This window comes from Sabethes cyaneus, chromosome 3 (genome assembly GCF_943734655.1).
Source record: "Sabethes cyaneus chromosome 3, idSabCyanKW18_F2, whole genome shotgun sequence".
Classification (NCBI taxonomy): domain Eukaryota; kingdom Metazoa; phylum Arthropoda; class Insecta; order Diptera; family Culicidae; genus Sabethes; species Sabethes cyaneus.
In genome coordinates, this window is record NC_071355.1 from 229,140,447 (window position 1) to 229,157,590 (window position 17,144).

Consider the following 17,144-nt stretch of genomic DNA (forward strand, 5'->3'; position numbering starts at 1 on the left):
GTGTGTGTGTGTGTGTGTGTGTGTGTGTGTGTGTGTGTGTGTGTGTGTGTGTGTGTGTGTGTGTGTGTGTGTGTGTGTGTGTGTGTGTGTGTGTGTGTGTGTGTGTGTGTGTGTGTGTGTGTGTGTGTGTGTGTGTGTGTGTGTATGTGTGTGTGTGTGTATGTGTTGTGTGTGTGTGTGTGTGGATATTATCACTACAACCAGCATTTTGATCTATTCTGATCTTATCCAGGTCTTGTTCCGCACTTCGTTGTTATTGCAGTATCGCTATAGAGTGAGCGAACTGCTTATTATCCGTGTGTTTTCACCCCTTTTTCCCTCTACGCTTCTTACTACTCTCCAACCAATCTAGCTCTAGAGCCAGGAAGTGCGGAGACTAGTTACAATTTGTCAAGAGGCTTCATTCGCACCTCGAGCAAGTATCATTCTTATAACCAGTCCCGGCTAAATGCTTCATGGTCGATAAAGCAAAGTTCAGCACAGAGTGAGGGTGTGTATGTGTGTATATATGTGTTCCTTACTACTTATGCATTACCAATCTCGTCCTCGTCCAATCTCGTCCTGGTTCTAGGAAGCGGAACAAGCTATAACTTGCCCTTGAACAAGAGGCTTCATTCGCACCTCAAGCAAGTACCACTTTTATAACTTGCCCTGGTAAGAGGTTTTCATTATTACTAAAATGCAGAATGCAGTAGGAAGGGTGTGGAGGGGCCTGAGAATAAACTCATGCTAAAGTCACTTAACATCGAATGACCAGATTCTACTAAGATTCGAACCCACGACCACTCGCTTGTTTGGTTTTCCTTTTCTGTGCCATTTTTTTGGTTTTTGCTCTCACTTTCCATCCGGTTTTCGTCTTTTTCTCTCGTTTTCTTATTTTTCTGTTCTACAGGGGTTAGACAAATTGTTCGGGACAGGCAAAAATTTGACGAAATTCAAACGGCCATAATTTCTACAAAATAAGTCCTTTTCAGATGAAACCAATTGCATTTGACGAGAAATTATTTTTAGATTTTTCTAAAATATTTCAAGATTAGTAGCAGCCGGAGATATTCCGAGTTCTCCGGGGGTATGTCAAAAGCTGATTTTTTTCGTTGCTTGTATCTTTTTCTGTCATAAAAATTTAATGGTATTCATATTTTTTCCCAAAACTAGAGTTCAGTTCCAGTCGATTGGTGAAAAGAGGACGGAGATTCGTCGAGAAACAACCACGTTACGGCTATTTCCATGAAATCAGTACCAGTAACAACTATTCCTTACTATTTTAAGACATGACGCAAACCATATTAATATAAACGTCAAACATTAAGGTTTTATAAGCCACTGACACTGGAAGCAATTCCAGGTCCGCAGCTTGCCATGGGAACCCTGGTTTTAGGGCAGCAGCTCTTTACATTCTTATATTTATATCTTATCACCAATCGACTCGAAATGAAGTCTAGTTTTAGAATATTGATGCCACTAAATTTTAATGACAGAAAAAGCTACAAGCGATGAAAAAAACCAGTTTTTGGCATACCCCCCGAAAAACCCGGAATATCTCCGGTGTCCACTGGCTGCTACTAATCTTGAATTATTTTAGAAAAACTAGAAAAATTTACCCGTCGAATGCAATTGGTTTCATCTGAAAAGGACTTATTTTGTAGAAGTTATGGCCGTTTGAATTTCGTCAAATGCCTGCCTGTCCCGAATATTTTGTCTAACCCCTGCATGTTTCCTGTTTCATTATTTCTTTTTTCTTCGTTTCCTGTTTCATTTTTTTCTTATCTTCGGTCCTGTTTTTCCCCATGTTTTTTGTTGTTTTCTACTCCGTTTCAGTAGTTTTTCTACTCTTTTCCCTTTTTTTTTGCTTTTCCTACTCGTTTTTCATTGCCGTATTCCTCGTTTGAAGTTCCGTTTTTCGTGTTTTTTAACTTGTTATTCGGTTTTTGGTTCCGTTTTTTCGCTTTACTCTCCGATTTTTTTTATTTTCCATTTTTTGTTTATTTCTCTTCTGTTTCACCTTTTTGCTTGATCCGTTTTTCCTATTTTTATTCCTTTTTTGTCCCATATTTCTCCTTTTAAATCTTTTTTTCCCATTTCCCGTTTCGGGTTTCTCTTATCTCTCTCGTTATTCTTCTTTTTTGATTTCTCTTGTTCTCTGTTGCGTATTCCCTTTGTTGTCTCGTTTACCCTCTTTTTCCTTTTCACTTTTTCTTTTTTCTACCCGCTGTTTCCTATTTTTCAGTTCGTTTTCTCTTTTCATGCTGTCCCATTTTCGTGTTTTTCCTAAGTCCTAAGTTATCTCTGATTTGTTGTTCCCCGTTTTCAGGTCCATTTCTCCTCTTTTCCTGTCTCGCTATTTTTTATTTCCTATCCTGTTTTGACTTTTATCTTCTTTTTTGTCTTCTTTTTGTTTCGTTTTTTGTTTCACTTTCTAACTCATTTTCTATACTATTTTTCGATATTTCTTTTTTTATCATCTGTTCGGTTCTTCTTTTTATTATGTCCTGCTTTTCCTCCTTTTATCCTCAGTTTTCCCTCAGTTTTATCCTTTTTGTGTTCTGTTTTCATTTTTTTCTTTTCTGTCTCATTTTTCCAATTTTTCTGTTTTAATTTTTCCATCCTCCTGCTCTTGTATTTTGTCCTTCTATCCGTTTTTTCTCCTCTTTTGTCACATTTATGCTCTATTTTTGTTCAGTTTATCCTCATTTTCTTCGTTTTCTTCAGGGTTCTTTCTTCTTTTCTGTCCAGTTACCTCGTTTTCTTCTTGTTTTCGTTATTTTCCTTCCAATTTTTCTACTTTTCGACTCTTTTTGTTTTCTTTTTTTATCCCGTTTTCCCTCCCAATCTTTCACATTTTTCTTCAGTTTTTCTTTTTTTATGCCAGTTTTTGCTCTTTTCTCTCTCGCGTTTTTCCTTTAATTTAATTTCAACTTGAAGTTGAACTTAGATTAAGTTTCGAACTAAACTTGAAACTTAATTTATGACTGGAATTGAAATTGGACTTAGAACTGGAACTATTTTTACGCAAATCATTTACTTATCTAAATTAAACTGCGGACTTCTAGGTTTCAGAAATTATATTAAATTTTACGGAGAAGGTTGGCACGTGCGCCAGTCTGCCCTAGCTTGGACATACCAGTGAATGTCACCAATGCATTGTGATTGCAATGTGATTTAAAGTATAACACTATTTTTTCTTCACAATCGTGTTTATCAATGATACACCTTCCCATGTTTTGCCCCTAAACCACATGTGTATTATTGCTCATTCAATTTCGAAGCATGAATAATCATGAAATTTTATGTTCCTGCGCTCAAATCAAAGTCGCGAAAAAAACCAAGAAGTGTCTGCCGAGAAGGGTCTCCTTGACGAAGCCATTCACGATGCAAATTTTAATTTTATTACTGTTATTCTATCACCTTTGTGTCTTTCGAACGGATGCAGTAATAATAAAATCCTAATTTTATAATATAAAATCTAAATTTAAGTTTTACCACTCGACGGTCCCGTCCCGCACGTTCAACTCCAAAGCAATCTGTTGCTAATTCTGACTTTGCGCTGCGGCACAGTTAAAGCCAATCGCTAATAAAAAAGACAAATATTGAATAATAATGATATTATGTAACCAGCCAAGGCAGAAGAGCAAAGTGTCATCGAAACAGTGACACACATTTGCCTCCGGTACGGTGCCACCCCCGTTCCACCTGTCGTAAAGGTAAAGGTATCTCTTATTGCGTGTGTCATTCCTCAAAACGATCATCATAAACGTTCACCATTTGCCATCAGTAAACATGCACTCACAGTACTCGCAAAATATATTACATCTGACGTACAATTTAAGTAGATCTGAATAAGGCCGTTCAATATAATAACTTACTGCGACGATAAAGCACTCTTCTGAATCGTATCATTCGGCTGCTGGTATCCATGATCCCATCATGTATCGAACGACCTATTCGTTCGCGCTGGAAATGGTTATGATGGTACCTACCAATCATCAAGTGAAAATGAGAGTGGTTGCTTTCTATGGAACTCGTCAAATTCGACCCGGTACTGTGTCATTAGCCAAATGAACACAATAAAACCGTACTAATTTAGGAATCACAAACAAATATTCATGCATCCATATCGAGCTGAGGTGCATGTAATTGCACCAGTGAGCAGCATTCGCTTCAAAAATTTATTCCGGCCGGCTTTTTATTTTGCAATGTAGGTACGTTTTATTACAAACCGAACATTCTAGCACGTTCAACGCCAAGCGTAGGTAAAGCCCCTTTCGCAGTAAGTCAATCGAGAAAAAAACCCGAAACAATGACAACCGTACGTGAAAATGAAAATGGGGATTCCCAGAAATACCTTCAATCGTATCCATTACATGCTTACCGATTACTAATATGCTAATTATAAAGGCTAAACAACAACGTGGATCCATTTTTACGCCTAACCAATTTTTTGGCACAACAAACGACTAGCACTAAATCTATTTTTACTTCAATTCCCAATCTGAATTAACTATTGTTGTAATATTTGTAAATTTTATGAGAAGAAGGAGGTGTGTTAATCCACAATGAAATTTCAAATCATCAAACTCTGGGAATTCCTATGTTAACTGTGACAACGATTTAGTAAAAACAAAATTGACTAATGACCCGGTCAATATACGTTTGATGTCTCAAAGCCGGCCTAAGCACTGATGCGAGGCGTGATAAACGACAGCCGGTCATAGTAAATATACAAATGTTGTAATACATATTCATTCATCAAACCGATTACCATAACGGAGATATTCTCATGATGTTCGCCTAATTATTCGAAACTATTGACTTAACATTTGATTCGATGCAAAATCATATACAAACCCGATCTCGGTAACTGTTCACATCAAAGGAACTAAGAATAGTAAGCAAGAAACTGTTTCCCAACATCCCGCCTCCGAACCAGAACCGCTTATAAGAAACATTAGCTGGTGCAATAAAAAAACTGAAGAAAAAAACAAAGCAAAGAATTGAATTATTATGTCACCCGTGCCATTGCAATTTGCACATAGTGCAAAATAATCAATTCGAGTCACACCGGTTTTCGAGCGTGTGGGCGCGGTAAGACACTGCCGCCGCCGGTTCGGTGACCATAAACGAATTCGCACAAATCACGGCTTATTTACACTCTATAGGTATAGAGGTATAGCTCCTCTAGAGCTAGCAGTGACGAAATTTATTTATAATGAAAGTTTCTTGCTCGGGAGTTGGAGGTCGCCGGCACTGATCACCAGAACAATCCATTCCGAACTAAGAGCGATTAGGAAAGATTGCGCTCTGGTGCATTGCGCGAACGGTGGCAGCTGCAACGCATTGCAATCGGTCTAAAGTACCAGAGTAAATGTTAAGAAGAATTAAACTGTTGGTGTAACTTCTAAAGCAAATCGTTAGTGCTACATTTCATTTTTACGAAACTTGACCTTCTATCTATATTCGACAGACTTCGCAGCAAGCTGTTAGTTTTAGAGTACAGGACAATTGCGGGACTAGTGCCACGCACGATCCCATTGACTCTAACAACCTCTCTCAGCTGAGATTCGAACATAAGACGACCTGCTTGTTAGATCAGCATCTTACCTCGTGGCCACCTGGGAGGCTTAGTGTAACATCTAGGTGGGTTAATAGGTTCACTTGATACCACTTGCCTATATGAATGAAAATATTACTGCAATTAAGTAAAAACTGTTGAAAGCAGCAATCGTTCCTTAAGACTATTGCATGAGACAGAGAAATCAAAACGCACTATTAAAGAAATAGGACAAAACAAACTGTGAGTATACTAATTTTAACTATAATCTGTACGTCTGAAGTCCGGCCGAAGAAATTCTATGCTTCATAGAGGGTATGAAATTACTCTATTCGAGCCAGGATGTTGGAGCAGCTCAATTCTCCTACTAAAACCTTTCTAATGAAGAAGACGCATTCAAATTTTTGTCTTTCCTTTAGTGTATTAACCCATTATGACCCGGGTATACCTAAATTTGGACCAAATGAAGTGAAACTCTGTAATCTATTATATTATGGCTCGAATGTGTCGGGAAACGCAAAATCGTCATTTGGAATGCTTTCAAGGCCAAAATATCGCAGGTTAAATATTTTATAGGCTCAGTTTTAAACAAACAAATCACAAAGTTTTTTACAGATTTCTTATCGAATTTTGTGATAGACTTTACATATAAATACTAATTTACACGTCAGGTAATGTTTTGTCACTAAATGTAGACTTTTTCATGCGTTTTGGAGACAAACATTTTTTCGCCATTTTTTCAACTTTTTTTCCGCCATTTGTCACAACTTTGCACTGTTAAAAATACAGATGAAATGACAAAAACTGACAAATTATATCACACACACATCAGATTGATGTCTTATCTCTCTTGTAGTGATATATTAACAATGCTAACTATTGAAATTCAGCAGTAAACAGGTTTTGAAGACGAGGTATGATATATCATACGCTGGGTCATAATGGGTTAATATCCAATAAACGACAGCGGTTTATTGACAGATTGTCGTCGTCTGTGGTACATGTTGTTTCAAGCAGTCGTCTCCATTCAACTCAATCTTGGTACACGTGTCGCTAATTTTCCAGACATCTCAAAAGCCGCAAGTCGCTTTCGACCTGGTCGAGCCATCTTATACGTTGAGTTGAGGTACCCTTTCTACCGTAGACTACCGACTTTCTCCATATGTACGCAGTGCCTGTAGTTCGTGACTCATACGCTTCGGCCACTCTCCACTTTCAGATTGTACTCCGCGAACGTGAAATATCGTTCGCAGAACATTCTGCTTGAACACGTCAAGAGCGGCTTTGTCCTCCGTGACCAGCGTCACAGCTTTAAGTGCATTAAAGAACTACTAGCCTAACGCGTGATTTTTATGTAGTCAGCTTCATACGGCGGCGTATGCTTCTTGATCGTAGTGTTTCGCAACGGGCGAGACAGGCCCGTTTTCCGCTGACATCTGCAATTCCCAATATACGAACTCATCTACCACTTCTAATTCGTCGCAGACAATGGTTACCGTCCTTGCGCCTCTTCTTTTCATGTAGGCATTTGGGCTTCGACGCATTTATGTTTTGTCCAATTCTCCAAGACTCCACTTTTAGTCTCGCGTAGATTGCCTCTACCGTCGCAAAGTTCCTGGCTATGATATTGAAGTCGTCTGCGCAGCCTAGGAGTTGGCTACCTTTGGTGAAAAGCAAGCTGCTCATTTTGATGCCCGCTCGTTGGATCCAGGGATGGTTCGATCACTTTGACTCAATTTTCATTCATTTGACAGTACCGTCTCAGCCGAGCCAAATATGACAATGTTATATGTGGGACATTTGAGGAACTATTTCTAATCTACAATTTTTTTGAACAAAGTTTTGCTGTATCGTTTGTAGTTACGGTGGTGCAACGCTAGTAACTCATCAGTGACTAAATAAACGTTCACTAACACTAACACAAGTCACTAACAAGATACTAGCATTGTAGCGCCGTAACTACAAAAGATACAACAAAACTTAATTCAGCAAAATTATAGATAATAACTTGTTCTACAAATGATCCATATATGACTTTGTCATGTGTGGCTCCGTTAAGACGGCACTGTCAAATGAATCAAAATTGAGTCAAAGTGATCGAACCATCCCTGGTTGGATCACCCCCTCAAGAGCGATGTTGAATAGCATCTTGATCTGCTCTTATGAATCGCCTCAGTTTGTCCGGCGAACCAGGCAGACTGTAGATAAAGTTTGGTTGAATAGACTCTTATTTTGACGACCGAATTCCTGTATAAGGGCTATTATACACCACCGATGCGTATTCAACGATGGACAGTACGAGGTATTGATTCCAGAATTTATCGGCAACTTGAAAGATGAAACCCAGTAAACCCAGTTTTGGTAAACCTTGGCAATTATGAAGGCGTTGCCAACAAGCATTACCAATGCCATTCAAATGTAAGATTCTTCCAGGCATCTGAGATAGTTGCCTGATTCAAGTGGTTGTATATTGCATATTTTCATTTTATTCTTTCCGAATATACTTTCCGATCATGACCTTAAACTTTTCGATTGATTTTTCCGAAAACTTACTACATATTTCTTCAGTAGCTCGTCTCCACTCCAATTCGTCCTGGACTACTCATCGGGAATTACTTGAGCATCTCGTCACTTGCATGTCAGCTTCAATCTGGTCGAATTGAGCAGCTATTCCTGGTGCCGGTGGTGTTCTTGAAGAGAACGAATTTCACTGCACAGTCGTCCGGCATCCTTACGACGTAGTCAACTCTCTCCAGGTGTACAATGGGATCTCTCCAAGCATTGCCTGTAGCTAGTGATTTATACGCCCCCGCCACTTTCCGTTTGTACTCCACCAAAAATAGTCCGCAACACCTTTCGTTCAATTACGGCAAGGGCACGTATGTCTTCCGTAAACAAAGTTACAGTCTCAAGTCTGTAAAGGATTACCGTTCAGATTATCGTTTTGTACATCTTCAGCTTTGTATGACGGCGTATGCTCCTTAATCAAAGCGTCATGCGGAGGGAAAAGTAAGGCCGACTTCCAGCTTGAATGCGTCGTTGAATCTGCTTACTCGTATTATTGTCGGCGATGACCAGAGATCCCAATGAACTAATCAAACACTTCCAATTGATCGCCGTTAATAGTCACTGTGTGTGTGGGAGGCACACGTTGGCTTCTCTGAAGCCTCTTCCTACCATAAATTTGCTTTCTGACGCATTAAGTTATAAGCCAATCCTTCAAGCCTTCGTTTTAAGTGTGATTTAGATTGCCTCAGCCGTCCCGAAGTTTCTAGTAATAATGTCAACATCCTTTGCGAGGGCTAAGAGCTAGCTTCTTTTGCCGAAGATCGTTCTTCACGTTTCAATGCTGACTTGCCGGATAACACCTTATACAGCGATGTTCAATAACATACAGGACATATTCCCTTGCACTATCGTGAACTGCCATGGCTGTTCGTGTTTGACTGTATCTTATGCTGCCCTGAAATCCATGAAAATATGATGCGTGTGTACGTTATACTCCCGATATTTTGTAGGAGAGTGGACATTTGATCCGTAGTAGCATGGGCTGGGCTCCCGTAAAGTCCGTCTGATACTGGTCTATGAACTCTCTTGCTGCGTGATGAATGACCAATGGTCAAAACCGCATTAAAATAAAAATTAAAAAAAAAATCTCTTGCCATTGAGGATAGACGACGTAACAAAATTTGAGGGAATACCTTGTTGGCGGAGTTGATCAGTTTAATGCCACCTCAAGCAATCAAATCGATCGCCCTTTTCGTAGATGGGACAAACCATTCTTTCCTACCTCCGGTTGTTGCTTTTCCTCCCGAATACTGGAAATTAGTCAATTAACTGTCGTTATCAGTGGTTCATAATCATGTTTGTAGAGTTCTGTCAGTAATCGATTCTTTTCGACTAGACTCCCAAGCAGTACACTAGCATCACATTAGGTTACAGCAGTCCATTTACGACTAATTTAGGTCACATAAAGGTTGCTACAACTCAGCAGCAGAGGAATGTGTTACTTGGGTACTGATCCGAGTCAATGTCCGCACTCCGTATGTTGGTTGCATTCGAAATAATCAGCCATAGATGATAACGTGCTCGATTTGGTTTATTGTTTGTTGGTCAAGTGCTCTCCAGATAACCTTGCAAATATCTTTGTGGGAAAGCAAAGTATTTCTGATTGTTGATGGTATCGGTTTGCAGCTTTCTGAGCCATCACGCGAACCTCTTTTCTGCCCAATACTATAAAGCCCGCCACGGATCTTCCATACTTTTCTACCTTTGCGACAGATCTCCTACAGTCACACTATACCGAACTTTCGGAGTTCTTACTGCTCAAGCAGCTTGCTGTCTCCACTTATGAAATTTAGCAATCTACAGTCTCAAATAACAAGTTTTCATTTCCTGTCTATGCCCAGCATCTATGCCGAATCTTTCGATTCCAACGCTCAGCTCAGGTTGAGGAAATGATGTTGCGCTATGCGGTAGAATCGCCGTCATGAACCGCCCTTGGCATGGAAACAGACGCAGGATTGCATCTCTTCCAGAACACGGCCTTGATTCTAACGGAGTTGGTTACCCGATCTCTACTAAGTTTACTCATATCTAGGCTTGTACCTCTATAGGGGGCAACTAGGGTTAATAGCGGCTATAACTTATGCGGATGTACACAGCGGGTATTCAGCTTTATCTACCAACATACTTACTTTTGTGTATCTCTGTAAGTCGCAAAAAATGTTAAGTTTTTACTTCCGATTTTGAGCAATTATGTTTACAATAAATTGTTTTAAGAAACTCAAAAACGGTAAATGCGAAAGATTGATTGCAGATTTTTCTATGCACCGATTTGAAAAATATTACCACTATAAAATTTAATGATCGTACCTTTATACCGTCAGCTTTTTTGTCATTCTTCCGCTATTTTGTTATTCAAATGTAAAACTTTAACAGATCTTTTGTCTTCTGTACCAACAAACGCTAGGACGTCGTAAATGCAATCATTCAATATTCCAACCTTACCGATCATTGACAATCAAACCCACTAAAACCGCACCCATTACCCACTTTATTGCACCACATCGCAGCGAACCAGGAAAGCCAACTTGTCTGATTTATTTCGCCATTTTCCGATGCCAGCCGCTTCTCCTCCTCCTCGTTGCCGGTCACCATGATCATTCATATCTCGAAATTTCTCGGAACATCGACATCGACTCTCGGCGGTAGCTTTCCGGCCCTCAGCATGTCTCTGTTGTTTTGTTTTCGGTATAATTTGCCCAACTACCCCGATCAAGAAACCACTGGAAAATACCCCGATCGATGACAACATATGTAACCTCCATCAGGCAGCGTGAGCTGCTGTTGGCATTCATTACAAACCGAAACCGCCTCGTCGGTCGAGTTCGTAGGTAGTCAGTCAGTGGATGAAAGCGGGTTTTCCGAAACCTATTGCCTTCTGAATGGCCCCGATAGCGCCATACAAGAGATTTAAACGCGGTGGTCCATACCGTAAAGAGACACCTAGATGCGGCATTAATTATGTTTACTGTTATTCGCTTCTCTGGCATGTTCTCCAAGCGCCGTGAGCGGACGAGAAACTACCGTCCACCGGGGCTGGTTTACAACGGGATAGTAAGCGGTGAACCGGAGGTTTCTGCTCGTGAGTGCAAGGAACCTCGGAGAGTTCAGTGTATCTCCCCACCACTCGACTTGTTACTACTGCTGACAGTAACCGCAATGATAGTAATGTAAATTTATCGAGATCTCAAAGAGTTCTCTCTCAAACCAAAGCAAACCCGTAGTATCACCACCTTAATTAATGATCTAGATCGGAAGGCATGCGGTACCAGCATAACCCTAACTTGTATTTGCTCTATACGATACAAAACCACCCAAAATCACAATATCTCGCTTCATCGGGTGCACCGTACGATCGTGCGGTGCCTCTTTCTCGATCACGCTCTCACCCGGTGGCAGCGTGCCGAACGGTGCCCGTATTTCTTTGCGCCAAAGAAGGAAACAGGTGAGAAGCGCGCGATGGTAGCCGGGCGTACCTGAGGAAATCCTCGTACGGTGCAACTTAACATAATAAATATAAGATCCCCCAGCCGAACCGAGTCAGTACTCAAGCAGAAGTGACACCAGCAACTTTCTTTTAGTACCTTGCGAAGCAAGAAGTGTTCAAGTGTTCAAGTGTTTCAAACTAAATTGTGTTCATTAAACCAAAATGCATACCACGAAAATCAATAGTTCCCTAATATTTAGCATGGCGCTGTGCTTCCTAGTGATCGCCTGTGTAAGTGAAGCGAAACCCATAGACACCTGGGAGCAGCTTTCGTCCGTGGGTGGCAAAATGTTCTACAAAATGTTAGACTATTTGGGCGACTACGACGAGTTCGACGACGACGGAGCTTCGACGATTCAGAAACGGGAGGGCTCCGCCGCACTACTGCTGCCCAGCAATCGCGTCGACTATGGGGCCAAGAACGAAAAGTGCAAACTGCCGGTACGGAAGGGAGTTTGCCGAGCGCTGCTGCCCAGATGGAGGTGAGTTAAATACATACATAGATGCAACTCGGCAGAGTTAATTCATTTTTAGTGCAACAACACGGTGAAAGTTGAGATAAATAATAATAATAATAATAATGCGATAGTGAGTGAAAAGTATGATGGAAATCCCCTCGAGTGGCGGCAGTGCAGTGCAGTGTCTCTATAATATTGATACGCGGAATAGGCTAATTTAGTGTTACGAACAAGTCGGTAGTGTTAATAGGATTGATGCAACTTTTACGGCATCACAAATTGTGTAATTCAAAACTCAATCACAAATGACTTGCACGGATGAACAAGCGAGGACAAAATAACGCCGATTTGTGATTAATTTTAGTGACGGGGGCAAACAAAACTGTGGAGCTTTTTTGCATAACGATTTTGAATGTTTATATGATCTGTTTTGTTAGTTTTCGATTTACGACTACTATCCTTCCTGTATCTACTGATATCAAATAAGTTGGACGAAGTAAATAGGGGCAAAAATAAAGTTTTTTATAATAATCATTACTCAGTTTAAGACCTTTGTGTATACAATATGAAATAAATTCGCTCTTATTTTTAGCTGCAATTACAGTTCGGTTCATAACAACAGAAAATTTAAAATGTATCAGTGTTACTGCTTATAGATTAAATAGACTATGGTGATTAAAAACATCGACCTGAGTATTCCAGAGACTCGCGGAAGTAAACGCGTTAAAAAGTTGTGGTTTCATTTATCCTTTTGACGTAGGACTACGTCTTACGGCAAGTTTTGGAATAGGATGTCATTCAAAAAAAAATCGAAAAATGCGAGCGTCACGAAAAATTAATAAAGATTTTGAACGCTAATAGCTTAGCGGTTTCCAGATCAATTTTAAATATTTTTACGGCAATCAATCGGAAAATCTTCTACGCATGCACACCAATAATAAAACCTATTGATTCCAAAGTACGTACTATTGAAAAATGAAGCATTGTCCAACTGGAAATCCTCGCTTCGTGATTGGTTGGAAGATTCTTTACGATGATCTAAACCTATATAAATTTGATATCTGTGCTTAGGAAGTAAGCTAAAACAAATGACAAAGTTTGAAGTTTCTTCATCTCAACAAGATTTCTTAATACCGCGATTAAACCTAGACCATTTTGATGTCCTTGCTTGGGAAATACGCCAGAAAGAGTGACAAAGCCCCCTCGTGCCAACAAATTTCTTTCGAACGCGATTAAACCTAGTCCAGTTTGATGTCTGTACTAGGGAAGTGTGCCAGAAAAAATGACTAAAGTCCATTGTCTCAACAGATTGCAAATTCTTTACGGTGAGACGTCTAGGCGAATTTGATATCTGTGTTGGAAAAGTGTGCTCCAGCACACTCGGTTGTTCGGGAACCCTGCTCTAGAAGGTTGAAAAGTAATGGATTTTCGCGATTTTTTTCTAATGTTTTAGCTTTTAAGTATATTGCGGAGTTTCCACCTATTTGGAGTCCCACGCGAAAATTATTAGCGTGGTTATTTTCTGCGTTTACCACGCATGTTTGCAATTTAGTAATTTGAACTATCAGTTTTTCGTTATTGCCTCCCCATTGCACCCCTCCTTGCTTGACAAGCATATTTTCAATGTTTTTAGTAAGTACAGGATAATTACTATTAAAAAAAAGAATTTGCGTAGGACTCGTTAAATTGCTGCCAGGTGCAATATTTGAAGATGTATTTTGTATTTCTTGAATGCACAAATAGCGATTATTATGCTGTTAGCAGCTGGACACTTACTGGCACCTTACTGGCAGTACGCGCCGGGAACCAACGGAATATCGTAGAACAGATTTCAATGATGATTTTGAAACTTTAGGTCAATAGCTAAATTGTGGCGTAGTGATCCTTGAATAATCGAAAAATTACCAAAATGGTGACCCTTTTCCAAAAAAAAGATGATTTTCATCAAAAATCGTCAGTTGAGAGCTCATAAAAATTGAAAAATTGAGATATCGAAAATCGGCTACATAACAATTTGGATAGTTGATTTCTACATGATAAAAAAATGCAATGAAATCGGTCCATTAGATTCGGAGATACCGTAAGCTGTAAAAACATGGTTTCGAGAAAAACGCGTTTAAAGCGATGCGCTTCCCTTGAGGTGACCTCATAGTTTTTGCTATAACTCAATGGGATCAGATAAATATCAAAATATCCGTTTGGCACAACATTTCTGAAGGTAGGGTATGTTGCTGCTTCGTCGTAATTGCCTATTCCCGTCCTATCCAACACAAATTATTAAAAATAACAGCGATTTTTATGACACATAATGCAAAACTAGTTATTCTCTAATATTTTAGTTTGTTGACTATCATACGCGATCAATCAAAGTGAGCTGAGATCTATTTGAATGCTTTTTTTCCTTAAAGAATTCCTAGCAGCTAAATTTCCTACGTTTTTTCGTGCGACGAAGTAGAAAATGTCGACTAATCGTTTTAATTTCCGTCATTCATAAAATGAAAATAACTCACGCAACGCATTGTCGTTATTCTGCAGCCGGGAAAATTTACATAACCTGCAGAAATTTTGCAGAACTACATTTGTCATGCCGTCCTACACAAATACATGCGTGCTAGATTCGCAAACATTATTGTGAGTTTTAGTTCGGGCGATGAAAAATTTTGATGGACGGATTTCAAAACGGTACGACGCATTTAAGATATAAAGTCAGTTGCGTAATTTCAATAAAATGCTTTAATAATCGCTTTTTAGTGAATTCAAAGGGCACGGATCGGAAGGTAAGTGTGTTTGAGTCAAATCAGCAGCAGAAATTTTGGAGTATTCATTAAATCCACCTACGATATGATGAAAATTAGAGTGGCTTTCCTTACTACGACGGGAATTAGAAATAAACCCTAGTTATAGAATTATTATTCATTCACAATGAATTCAAAAGAATTCAGAACTCGAGAATTCAATACTCTTGAAATTAATTCACGTGTCACAATTTTTTATTAAATAGCGACAGCATTAGCATTTTTGTTACTAATCCTGCAAGGCCGAAAGTGTGTTCGACTCAAAGATCGAATTAATTGTGTTTTCTCAAGAAGATCCTATAGAAAATAAATAGAAAACACAAGGGAAAAAATATTTTGAAGATTTTTTTATTAAGTTGAATATAATTTTACACACAATGGAATTGCCAAGATACTAAGTTATTATTCATTGATCTATTGACCTATTTTTTCTTTCTATCTCTTCTTAGATACGATCCGGAATCAAAAACCTGCCACGAATTCACCTTCGGTGGATGCGACGGAAATGCCAACAACTTCCTAACGTACGAAAAATGCATGGACACATGCAAGGGAGTGTGATCGCCGGCTCCGGATCGAACGTATAAACCAACCAACCAGACTGAAGGTACAAGCTTCAGCCTATAATTAAAACAACACGAAACCATGTGGTACAAATTTCGAAGACTTCGAAACCAAAAGCAGCGGGCCCAAGATCGCTAATCTTACCAATTCTTACCCGAGCCCCACCAAGTGATACTATTTAGGCTTTAAACTGAAAGCTAGCAGGCGATTGGTAATTTTGATTTCTAGTATTATTCTATGTATTATACACGCGATTCGATTTTAAGATATTTATTTCATTAAAAACAATAATAAAATCTACAGATGATACTACAAAACGGGTGTTTGTTTGTTTTTTTTTTTTTACTTTCCAAACTGACCTTAAAAAGCGGGGCCCTGGAGTCGCAAGTTTACCGTGTCTGCCTTGACAAATCTCAGTAGAATAAGGCCATTCAATGTTAAATTTAGCATGAGTTTAATGACAGGCCCCCTCCACATTTTCCCTTCATACTGAATTCTGCATTTACTTATTAATAATGAAACTACTTGTCTGAGCAGCTTTTATAGGTACGGATTCGAGGTGCGTAATCCAGTCAGGAATCAAATCCGGTAGGAATAAGACGAAGAGAGGTGGCAAGACCAGGTGGAGCGAGCACTGGGTGCCCACGAAACAAGAGACCAGTAGTTGCCGTAGACTGAAATAGATGGAGATATTAGGCTACGCAGGCCTTGTCATAAGACGCTAGCCCAATTAAGCAAGCCATAAGTAAGTCATTGCTAGTCTATAAATAGGACAGCGAGTTTTATGTTTATTTGTCTGTGACTAGACCTAAGATGGCAGCCCCATCACGTGCTTCGGTAGCGGGGCCCAAGTAAAGCAACCTCCGAGCCCACCTTCTACTCGGAACATTCGGTATGGACAAAGGCGACTAAAGAAGGGCATGGCATGGATGCATGGTACCTGGAACTGCATATCGCTAAACTTCGTAGGTGGCGACAGGGTGCTCCTAGATCAGTTAGAATCCCGGAAGTTCAGCATCTTGGTACTACTGAAAATCTGTCGCAAGGTATGAGAAGGTGTGGAGGATTCGTGGTAGCAAGGCCCAATTTTACTAGCGCGATGGAGCAACCAACGAGCTGGAAACGGGCTTCGTACTGATGGACAGGATGTGTCACCATCATAAACGTTCACTGTTCACACGAAGGACCGATGACGAGAAGGATGCGTTCAATACGCAGTTCGAGGCAATGTACGATTGCCTAATTACTGTTCGCCACGGGACATCAAGATCGTCATCGGAGATATGAACGCCCAGATCGGCAGGGCAGGGCATGCATGCACACCGACACCAATAACGGTTAGCGATGCATCAACTTTGCAGCTTCCCGAGGCGAGTTGTCAAGTCAAGAGTCAAGTTGAGAATTGCCCTGGTTACCTTTGAAGCGATTTACGATTAATTGTTCCGATGCGCAATTTCTTCTGTGTTATTTGCATCGTTTTGTTTCATAGGGTCCTATTCTGTAAGTCACGTCGAGTGTCACTTTGCTCGACTAGTCGACTTTTGGTATTATGTAAGTCACACGCGACCCGGTTTTGTCGAGTAACTCGACTGAGTCCACCGCCAAAAAGCTAGTGACTAAACGGTTAGCAAGTGACGCCTGAGCTAGCTTTGTTTTGGGTGTGCATCGAGCCGCTATGCTGCCCGTTCTTCTTGCACTCGACACTCGACAGTGACTGAGTCGAGCCG

General features: G+C 40.0%; 1 protein-coding gene across 1 annotated transcript; it reads left to right on the forward strand.

Moving 5' to 3' along the window:
• Positions 1–11,801: 11,801 nt before the first annotated feature.
• Positions 11,802–15,414, forward strand: LOC128740842 (putative Kunitz-type serine protease inhibitor). Its single transcript, XM_053836410.1, has 2 exons — positions 11,802–12,082; positions 15,303–15,414. Exons 1-2 carry the CDS (start codon positions 11,802–11,804, stop codon positions 15,412–15,414), a joined length of 393 nt encoding a protein of 130 aa, XP_053692385.1.
• The last annotated feature ends 1,730 nt before the right edge of the window (positions 15,415–17,144 follow it).

Excerpts from the sequence above, each read along its gene's own strand:
- LOC128740842 (XM_053836410.1), top strand. The coding sequence starts at position 11,802 with ATGGCGCTGTGCTTCCTAGTGATCGCCTGTGTAAGTGAAGCGAAACCC. Across the intron at positions 12,083-15,302 it reads GCGCTGCTGCCCAGATGGAG|ATACGATCCGGAATCAAAAA; the intron begins GTGAGTTAAATA and ends ATCTCTTCTTAG.